Genomic DNA, 12041 nt, shown 5'->3' on the forward strand with positions numbered 1-12041 from the left:
CAGAGAACGCCACAAAGATACTCCTCGAGAAGAGCAACTCCAAGACACATAATTGTCAGATTCACCAAAGTTGAAATGAAGGAAAAAATGTTAAGGGCAGCCAGAGAGAAAGGTCGGGTTACCCTCAAAGGGAAGCCCATCAGACTAACAGCTGATGTCTTGGCAGAAACTCTACAAGCCAGAAGAGAGTGGGGGCCAATATTCAACATTCTTAAAGAAAAGAATTTTCAACCCAGAATTTCATGTCCAGCCAAGCTAAGCTTCATAAGTGAAGGAGAAATAAAATCCTTTACAGACAAGCAAATGCTGAGAGATTTTGTCACCACCAGGCCTGCCCTAAAAGAGCTCCTGAAGGAAGCACTAAACATGGAAACGAACAACCGGTACCATCCACTGCAAAAACATGCCAAATTGTAAAGACCATCGAGGCTAAACTGCATCAACTAACGAGCAAAATAACCAGCTAACATCATAATGACAGGATCAAATTCACACATAACAATATTAACCTTACGTGTTAATGCGCTAAATGCTCCAATTAAAAGACACAGACTGGCAAATTAGATAAAGAGTCAAGACCCATCAGTGTGCTGTATTCAGGAAACCCATCTCATGTGCAGAGACACACATAGGCTGAAAATAAAGGGATAGAGGAAGATCTACCAAGCAAATGGAAAACAAAAAAAGGCAGGGGTTGCAATCCTAGTCTCTGATAAAACAGACTTTAATCCAACAAAGATCAAAAGAGACAAAGAAGGCCATTACATAATGGTAAAGGGATCAATTCAACAAGAAGAGCTAACTATCCTAAATATATATGCACCCAATACAGGAGCACCCAGATTCATAAAGCAAGTCCTTAGAGACCTACAAAGAGACTTAGACTCCCACACAATAATAATGGGAGACTTTAACACCCCACTGTCAACATCAGACAGATCAACGAGACAGAAAGTTAACAAGGATATCCAGGAACTGAACTCAGCTCTGCACCAAGCGGACCTAATAGACATCTGCCAGAACTCTCCACCCCAAATCAACAGAATATACATTCTTTTCAGCACCACACCACAGCTATTCCAAAATTGACCACATACTTGGAAGTAAAGCACGCCTCAGCAAATGTAAAAGAACAGAAATTATAACGAACAGTCTCTCAGATCACAGTGCAATCAAACTAGAACTCAGGATTAAGAAACTCACTCAAAACCGCTCAACTACATGGAAACTGAACAACCTGCTCCTGAATAACTACTGGGTACATAACGAAATAAAGACAGAAATAAAGATGTTCTCTGAAACCAACAACAACAAAGACACAACATACCAGAATCTCTGGGACGCATTCAAAGCAGTGTGTAGAGGGAGATTTACAGCACTAAATGCCCACAGGAGAAAGCAGGAAAGATCTAAAATTGACACCCTAGCATCACAATTAAAAGAACTAGAGAAGCAAGAGCAAACACATTCAAAAGCTAGCAGAAGGCAAGAAATAACTAAGATCAGAGCAGAACTGAAGGAAATAGAGACAAAAAAAACCCTTCAAAAAATCAATGAATCCAGGAGCTGGTTTTTTGAAAAGATCAACAAAATTGATAGATCACTAGGAAGATTAATAAAGAAGAAAAGAGAGAAGAATCAAATAGACGCAATAAAAAATGATAAAGGGGATATCACCACTGATCCCACAGAAATACAAACTACCATCAGAGAATACTAGAAAGTCCTCTATGCAAATAAACTAGAAAATCTAGAAGAAATGGATAAATTCCTTGACACATATACCCTCCCAAGACTAAACCAGGAAGAAGTTGAATCTCCGAATACACCAATAACAGGCTCTGAAATTGAGGCAATAATGAATAGCTTACCAACCAAAAAAAGTCCAGGACCAGATGGATTCACAGCTGAATTCTACCAGAGGTACAAGGAAGAGTTGGTACCATTCCTTCTGAAACTATTCCAATCAATAGAAAAAGAGGGAATCCTCCCTAACTCATTTTATGAGGCCAGCATCATCCTGATACCAAAGCCTGGCAGAGACACAAGAAAAAAAGAGAATTATAGACCATTATCCCTGATGAACATCGATGCAAAAATCTTCAATAAAATACTGGCAAACTGAATCCAGCAGCACATCAAAAAGCTTATCCACCATGATCAAGTGGGCTTCATCCCTGGGATGCAAGGCTGGTTCAACATATGCAAATCAATAAACGTAATCCAGCATATAAACAGAACCAACGACAAAAACCACATGATTATCTCAATAGATGCAGAAAAGGCCTTTGACAAAATTCAACAACCCTTCATGCTAAAAACTCTCAATAAATTAGGTATTGATGGGATGTATCTCAAAATATTAAGAGCTATCTGTGACAAACCCACAGCCAATATCATACTCAATGGGCAAAAACTGGAAGCATTCCCTTTGAAAACTGGCACAAGACAGGGATGCCCTCTCTCACCACTCCTATTCAACATAGTGTTGGAAGTTCTGGCCAGGGCAATCAGGCAGGAGAAGGAAATAAGGGGTATTCAATTAGGGAAAGAGGAAATCAAATTGTCCCTGTTTGCAGATGACATGATTGCATATCTAGAAAACCCCATGGTCTCAGCCCAAAATCTCCTTAAACTGATAAGCAACTTCAGCAAAGTCTCAGGACACAAAATCAATGAGCAAAAATCACAAGCATTCTTATGCACCAATAACAGACAAACAGAGAGCCAAATCATGAGTGAACTCCCATTCACAGTTGCTTCAAAGAGAATAAAATAGCTAGGAATCCAACTTACAAGAGACGTAAAGGACCTCTTCAATGAGAACTACAAACCACTGCTCAATGAAATCAAAGAGGATACAAACAAATGGAAGAACATTCCGTGCTCATGGGTAGGAAGAGTCAATATCATGAAAATGGCCATACTGCCCAAGGAAATGTATAGATTGAATGCTGTCCCCATCAAGCTACCAATGACTTTCTTCACAGAATTGGAAAAAACTACTTTAAAGTTCATATGGAACCAAAAAAGAGCCCACATCGCCAAGTCAATCCTAAGCCAAAAGGACAAAGCTGGAGGCATCACGCTACCTGACTTCAAACTATACTACAAGGCTACAGTAACCAAAACAGCATAGTACTGGTACCAAAACAGAGATACAGACCAATGCAACAGAACAGAGCCCTCAGAAATAATGCCACACATCTACAACTATCTGATCTTTGACAAACCTGACAAAAACAAGCAATGGGGAAAGGACTCCCTATTTAATAAATGGTGCTGGGAAAACTGGCTAGCCACACGTAGAAAGCTGAAACTGGATCCCTTCCTTACACCTTATACAAAAATTAATTCAAGATGGATTAAAGATTTAAATGTTAGACCTAAAAACATAAAAACCCTAGAAGAAAACCTAGGTAATACCATTCAGGACATAGGCACGGGCAAGGACTTCATGTCTAAAACACCAAAAGCAACGGCAACAAAAGCCAAAATTGACAAATGGGATCTAATTAAACTAAAGAGCTTCTGCACAGCAAAAGAAACTACCATCAGAGTGAACAGGCAACCTACAGAATGGGAGAAAATTTTTGCAATCTACTCATCTGACAAAGGGCTGATATCCAGAATCTACAATGAACTCAAACAAACTTACAAGAAGGAAACAAACAACCCCATCAAAAAGTGGGTGAAGGACATGAACAGACACTTCTCAAAAGAAGACATTTATGCAGCCAAGAAACACGTGAAAAAATGCTCATCATCACCGGCCATCAGAGAAATGCAAATCAAAACCACAATGAGATACCATCTCACACCAGTTAGAATGGCGATCATTAAAAAGTCAGGAAACAACAGGTGCTGGAGAAGATGTGGAGAAATAGGAACACTTTTACATTGTTGGTGGGACTGTAAACTAGTTCAACCATTGTGGAAGACAGTGTGGCGATTCCTCAAGGGTCTAGAACTAGAAATACCATTTGACCCAGCCATCCCATTACTGGGTATATACCCAAAGGATTATAAATCATGCTGCTATAAAGAAACATGCACACGTATGTTTATTGCGGAACTATTCACAATAGCAAAGACTTGGAACCAACCCAAATATCCAGCAACGATAGACTGGATTAAGAAAATATGGCACATATACACCATGGAATACTATGCAGCCATAAAAAAGGATGAGTTCATGTCCTTTGTAGGGACATGGATGAAGCTGGAAACCATCATTCTCAGCAAACTATCGCAAGAACAAAAAACCAAACACCGCATGTTGTCACTCATAGGTGGGAATTGAACAATGAGAACACATGGACACAGGAAGGGGAACATCACAACCGGGGCCTGTTATGGGGTGGGGGGAGGGGGAGGGATAGCAGTAGGAGATATACCTAATGTTAAATGACGAGTTAGTGGGTGTAGCACACCAACATGGCACATGTATACATATGTAACAAACCTGCACGTCGTGCACATGTACCCTAAAACTTAAAGTATAATTAAAAAAAAAGAAAAAAAAAGAAATGCAAGCCCCATCCAAAACCTACTAAATGAGAAAGTCTGGGAGTATTGCCTAGTAAATTGTGTGTGCGAGTGTGTGGGAAAATGTCTAAAATAATTATTATTGATTTGCATTATGGAAAGTTTCCAATTCAACATAAATTCTATTACCTGTTTAGTAAGGTAACAAATGAGCAAACTGTGTTTAACAGATACTCTAGGTAATACTTACACAAGCTAAATTTTAAGAACAACTATTGTATAGTATTCTGTTATATGAATAATTCACAATTTATTTGCACATTCTACTTTGGACATTTAAGCTGTTTCCAACGCAATTGCTATTATGAACAATCCTGGAATCAGCATTCTGTATACCTCTCCTTGTATACAAATGCTAGTGCTTCTCTAAAGTATATACCTAGGAGTGAAGTTGCTGGGTGGTCCAGTATGATCAAATTCTATTTTATCAAGTAACTTCAAACTGTTTTTTAAAGCAGTTGTACAATTCTCAGAAAACTAGGAATGAAGGGAGCTTCCTCAACCTGACAAAGAGCGTCTATACTAAACCCACAGCTAACACCATACTTAACGGCAAAATACTGAAAGCTCTCTTTCTAAGATTAAGAAAAGATACTGCTCTTGCCAATTCTATTTAACATAGTAATGAATGTTCTTGCTAGAAAAATTAGAAAAGAAAAAGAGACAAAAGGCACGCAGATTGGAAAGCAAGAAGTAAAACTATCTTTATTTACAAAAAATATGATTTTTTTTTTGAGACGGAGTTTCGCTCTTGTTGTCCAGGCTGGAGTGCAATGGCACAATCTCGGCTCACTGCAACCTCTCCCTTCTGGATTCAAGTGATTCTCCTGCCTCAGCCTCCCAAATAGCTGGGATTACAGGTGTGCACCACCATGTCCGGTTAATTTTGTATTTTTAGTAGAGATGGGGTTTCACCATGTCGGCCGGGTTGGTCTCGATCTCCTGACCTCAAGTGATCCACCCACCTCAGCCTCCCAAAGTACTGGGATTACAGGTGTGAGCCACCGCGTCCGGCCAGAAAATATGATCTTCTATACAGAAAATCCTAAGGAATCCATTAAAAAACTATTAAAGCTAAAAGAACAAGTACAGGAAGATTGTAGGATATAATATCAGTATTTTTTCAATTAATGGCATTTCTATATACTAGCAATGAACAATCCAAAAGTCAAGAAAATAATTCCATTTATAAAAGCATAAAGAAGCAATAAATTTAACAAAAGAAGGACAAAACTTATTTACTGAAAACTACAAAACAATGAATAAATGTTCCTGGATTTGAAAACTTAATATTGTTAAGATAGCAATAATTCCCAAATTGATCTGCAGATTCAACAAAATCCCTACCAAATTCCCAGCTGTCTTCTTTGCAGAAATCAACGAGCTGATTCCAAAATATGAAAATGCAAGAGATTCAGAAAAGCCAAAACAATTCTGAAATAAAAACAAGTCAGAGGGCCATACAAGTGGATGTAAAATGGTTTCTCATTGTGCTTCTAATTTGCATTCCCTAATAACTAATGATGTTGAGTATCTTTTTGTGTACTTATTGGCCACTGGTACATATTATTTGGAGAATGTCTATTGAGCTCCTTTGCCTCCTTAGCCCATTTTCAATTGGGTTGTTTGTCTTCTTATTGAATAGTAAGAGTTCTTTTTTATATTATGGTTAATAGACAACAGATATATGATTTGCAAATATGTTCTCCCATTCTGTTGGGAGGATCCTATGGATTGTGTCTTCATTTTCTTGATGGTTTCCTTTGAAGCAAAAAAATTAATTTTAATGAGACTTAATTTTACCTAATTGTTCTTTTTTGCTTGTGCTTTTGGTGTAGTATCTAAGCACCTATGCCTTTTATATTTATTTCATTGCACTAATACATTTTCAAAGGTAATTTTGTGAAACAACATAGGCATACCAAATTTTAATTTCTCCTTTAAAAATTTACTATCAGATTCAGTTCCAGCAGATATGAAGCAAGACAACTATAGCCTATACCTTCTACTAATTACAACTAAGAACTCTGAACAAGATATAAAAAGCAACAACCTGAGGACTCTTAAAAGTAAACAAAAACAAAGATTGTAGTGAGGCAACAAAACTTGGAGAAGTGAACCATACGGAGGTGGTAAGTTTCCTGAGTTTTTTTCTTTTATCTAATGGCATAGGAAGTTTGTCTTCTACCTAAGCTCTGAGTGAGGAAAAAAAAAATGTTTGTGTGGATAAGTTTTTTGGTTTGGAGAATTTTTTAATGGACTCTGCCTTCATGTAAATACAGAGTTCAAATTTACATTACTCATGTGGTCCAAAAACCTCCAACCTGAGAAAGTAAAATAAAAGTAACCAAAAGAGTGGTAACTCTTCTACATCTGGCTGATGCCAATAAAAATTTCTCTGTAGGGCCATGCTCTCAATCCAGGTTGAATAGGATTCTAAAAGCTTAACACTCACTGAACATAAATTAACATATCCATAATTACAAAACAAAGAAGGAAATATTTCATACTAAGCAAGAGTCAGGAGTTCACATGAACAGCGGGATCAAATCGTTTCCAAATAACTTGCCTGTTTCCCATAATAAAGCTCAATAAGATTTATAGTATTACAAAAATATCCAGCAGCCAACGATGTAAAATAGTTGGCACCCAGTGAAAGACAAGAGGCAGGCAAAACAATCAATAATGGGGAGATAATAGACGGAAACTAATCTAGAAGTGACATAGATATTAAAATTATCAAAGAAAGACATTAAAAGAGTAAGTATAACTGTATTTCGTATGCTCGAAAATTTAACTAGAGACTTGGAAGATATAAAAATAAACTAAATCAAACTTCTAGAGATAAAAACTACAAAGTCTGAAATGAAAATTATATGGGATGAGATTAACAGATGATTAGACATTGCAGAAGAAAGATTAATGAACTTAAAAGTAATAGCAATACAAAACAGTCCAAAATGAAACAAAAATAACAAATTATGTTTTAAGTGAAAAGAGTGTAAGCAAACTATGGCACAACTTCAGGCAGCCTAATACATGGTTAATTAGAGTACTTGGGGGAAAGCAGAAAAAAAATTTGAAGAAATACTGGAACTTTTCAAACATAGTGAAAATTATGCTCCTAGACATCCAAAAAATCACAAAGAGTCCCAAGCACAAGAAACATAAATAAAATTACTTAAAAGCATAACATCGAGTTGCTCAAAACCAACGATAAAAAATCCAAAACTTTTTCAGAAAAGAAGACACGCTATATAAAAAAAGAACAAACATAAGAATGGCACCATATTTCTCAACAGAATGAGAATACAGTGGAGTTAAATATTTAAAATATCCCCCCCCCAAAAAAAAATCATTCAAAAAACAAAGGTGAACCTAACACTCATAATGATGTCTACTATTAAAAAATAGAAGATAACAAGTGCTGATGAAGACGTGAAGAAATTGCAACCCTTGTGCACTATAGATGGGAATTTAAAATGATACAGTTGCTATGAAAAGTAGTATGGCTGATATGCAGAAAACAGAAACTGGACCCCTTCCTTACACTTTATATAAAAATTAACTCAAAATGGATTAAAGACTTAAATGTAAAACCAAAACAATAAAAACCCTAGAAGACAACTTAGGCAATACTATTCAGGACATAGGCATGGGCAAAGACTTCATGACTAAAACACCAAAAGCAATTCCAATAAAAGCCAAAATTGACAAATTGGATCTAATTAAACTAAAGAGCTTCTGCACGGCAAAAGAAACTATCTTCAGAGTGAACAGGCAATCTACAGAATGGGAGAAAATTTTTACAATCTACCCATCTGACAAAAGTCTAATATCCAGAATCTACAAGGAACTTAAACAAATTTATAAGAAAAAAACAATCCCATCAAAAAGTGGGCGAAGGATATAAACAGACACTTCTCAAAAGAAGACATTTATGCGGCCAACAAACATATGAAAAAAAGCTCATCATCACTGGTCATCAGAGAAATGCAAATCAAAACCACAATGAGATACCATCTCACGACAGTTAGAATGACAATTATTAAAAAGTCAGGAAACAACAGATGCTGGTAAGGTTGTGGAGAAATAGGAACGCTCTTACACTTTTGGTGGTAGTGTAAATTAGTTCAACCATTGTAAAAGACAGTGTGATGATTCCTCAAGGATCTAGAACCAGAAATACCATTTGTCCCAGCAATCCCATTACTGGGTATATACCCAAAAGATTATAAGTCATTCTGCTATAAAGACACAGGTACACGTATATTTATTGCAGCACTATTTACAATAGCAAAGACTTGGAACCAACCCAAATACCCATCAATGATAGACTGGATAAAGAAAATGTGGCACATATACACCATGGAATACTACGCAGCCATAAAAAAAGAATGAGTTCATGTCCTTTGCAGGGACATGGATGAAGCTGGAAACCATCATTCTCAGCAAACTAACACAGGAACAGAAAACCAAACACCGCATGTTCTCACTCATAAGTGGGAGTAGAACAATGAGAACACATGGATACAGGGAGGGGAACATCCACACACCAGGGCCTGTTAGGGGGTGGGAGGCACGGGGAGGGAGAGCATTAGGACAAATACCTAATGCAGGCAAGGGCTTAAAACCTAGGTGACAGGTTGATAGGTGCAGCAAACCACCATGGCACATGTATACCTATGTAACAAACCTGCACATTCTGCACATGTATCCTAGAACTTAAAGTAAAATTTTAAAAAAGAAAATATTCCTGTCTATTAATATTTCTAAATTAATTTTTTAATTTTAATGCTGAACAAGTTTTTCAGCATTAAATAACCCCATCCACATGACATAAATTTCAGGAAAATATAGTTCAAGTAAATGCTCTGTGTGAGAAATTTAATATTCTGGTTGATCGAGCTATTCATTTTCATGCTTCCACTCTGTTGAAAAAAACCTTTCTAAAGTGTATCAGTATATTTAATTGTCTTATTAAGTAAAACACATTGATTCTAATTGAATCTCTCTTATTTTATTTTATTTATTTATTTTTTGAGACAGAGTGTCGCTCTGTCACCAGGCTGGAATGCAGTGGTGCGATCTCGGCTCACTGCAACCTCTGCCTCCTGGGTTCAAGCGATTCTCCTGCCTCAGCCTCCCGAGTAGCTGGGACTACAGGCACACGCTACCATGCCTGGCTAATTTTTGTATTTTTAGTAAAGATGGGGTTTCACCATGTTGACCAGGATGGTTTCGATCTCTTGACCTCGTGATCTGCCCGCCTCAGCTTCCCAAAGTGCTGGGATTACAGGCATGAGCCACTGCACCCAGCCTGAATCTATTTTTAAAGGGTCACCAGCCTTTCAGTGTTCCTTGTCCAGGAGTGTAGATATATACACATTTTGTTTTGTTTGTTTTAGAGATGGGGTCTTGCTATTATGTTGCCCAGGCTGAAGTGCAGTGACTATTCATAGGTGCAATCATAGTGCACTGCAGCCTTGAACTCCTGGCCTCAAGCAAATCTACCACATTGGCCTCCTGAGCAACTGGGAATACAGGCATGTGCCACCACGCCCGCTTTGTATTCATGTTTTTATGTATGTGTGAACATGAGCTGAAAGTCAACCACTGGAGTTGTTTTTAAAATTAAATCCCATTATTCTGCCTATTTTATCATTTACTTCTTCATCCTAAAAACTCACAGTAGAGAGATCCTTTTCTGTTTCAGAAAAAAGAATTTTCTCAAAAATCTCTGGTGTTCAAAGAAGTATATTTGTTTTAGTCTGTTCATGCTGCTATAACAAAATACCATAAACTAGATACTTTACAAACAACAGATATTGATTTCTCACAGTTCTGAAAGCTGGGAACTCCAACATCAAGGTGCTTGCAGATTTGGTGCCTGGTGAGGGCCTGCTTACTCAAAGATAGTGCCTTCTCATGTCCTCACATGATAAAAGGGGTGAACAAGCTCCTATGGACCTCTTTTATAAAGGCAGTAATACCATTCAAGAGGGGTTTGCCCAACGACTTTATCATCTCCCAAAGTCCCCACCTCTTTTATTTTTACGTCCATTATACACCAAAAAGTCCCCACCTCTTAATATCACCACTTTGGGTGTTAAGATTTCAACATAGGAATTTGCGGGGACACAAACATTCAGATTATAGCAATATTTTATTTTTCCTTTCTGTGCTATAGAAGAGATTATAACAATCTGTGAGAGTAAATGCTGAAGCAAATGTCTAAACTGGATTTCAAAATGTGATCAAGACTTCAAAAAATACATTAAGTTAGTATTCAAAAATAAAAGCCTCATACCTTGTTTGCTAGGTTTACAGCATTGAGAGCCTTATCATAATATTTGGTGTCATCCCAATCCAAATAATTCGTGGCTAGTAGCCGTAGAACTTTAGCCTGTAAGAAAAAAAAAAAAGAAAAAAAGCACACATCTGATGGTTAAACTTCAATACAACAGCTGACTAGCACTCCCACAGTGACAGGCATCTTCTCAAACATAAGTCATCTTTATGAAACAACATTTCCTTAAGCGACCACAGTCTTGGAATATGTCTCATCATTATGCTACCCATATAAAATATTGTCTAAGAATGTTACAGTAATGGCTATATTCCTGACTTATTTAAATTTAATATAATTACATTAATATAATTATTTTCTTAACAGTGTTTAACGTATTTTATCATCCCCCCTTTTAAAATAAGGAAACTGAGGCAGAGCAATATTTCATTTAATCAGCTTACCACCACATTATTATCGTGGAACAACTCTAAGAACTTATAAGCTCCCCCAAATGACTTTTATGGAGTAAATATGGCATTTCTGAGAAATACTGTAGCTATTTCATAATAGTAAAAGTGTCAAATCATCCAAAAGACGTAACAAAATGAACAAATCTCACAATGTATGTTTTTAAAAAGCCAGACATAAAACAGGACAACTGTATGATTCCATTTATACACAGCTCAAAAACAGTCAAAAATAATGTAGGTAGTAAAAGTCAGAATCGTGTTTTTTTGTTCTTGGAAGTAGAGGTGGGTATTGACTAGAATGGGGCCAAGGGAACTTTTGGGGGTGTTGGGAAGTTTTTGTATCTTGATCTGTATGGTGTAATATACAAGACTACTATATATTAAAACTCATCAAGCTGTATACTTGAGACTTGTGAAGTTTACTGTATATAAATTACACCTCAAATAAATGACTGCTGACATGAAATAAAAAATTACTGCACAGTATTACCTCACCAAACTTACAATATGGAATATGAATATTCAATTTTAATCAAGCTTGCATCCTATCTTCCATCCTTATTTCCTTTTAGACATCTCCCATCTAGATCCCTTGCCTGGAGTCATTTTCCTCCTCCCTTTTAACTGTGTGGATCCCAACAAGGCCTGTCTCCTACCAAAAGGCTCCTTCAACTACTCCAGCTAATCTTGATAATCTCCTTTTCTACATGCCCTTCTGCATACTTCAGGTC

The 12041-nt window shown here is 36.9% G+C and overlaps 1 protein-coding gene across 1 annotated transcript in view; it reads right to left on the reverse strand.

Annotated features, from left to right (window-relative positions):
• Positions 1 to 12041, reverse strand: part of TEX11 (testis expressed 11) — a 377626-nt gene that overhangs the window by 196296 nt on the left and 169289 nt on the right. Inside the window, exon 11 of the mRNA XM_024240693.3 lies at positions 10859 to 10954. Coding sequence (XP_024096461.1) covers positions 10859 to 10954 — 96 coding nt within the window. The remainder of the gene's footprint in view (positions 1 to 10858; positions 10955 to 12041) is intronic.

This window comes from Pongo abelii, chromosome X (genome assembly GCF_028885655.2).
Source record: "Pongo abelii isolate AG06213 chromosome X, NHGRI_mPonAbe1-v2.0_pri, whole genome shotgun sequence".
Lineage (NCBI taxonomy): Eukaryota > Metazoa > Chordata > Mammalia > Primates > Hominidae > Pongo > Pongo abelii.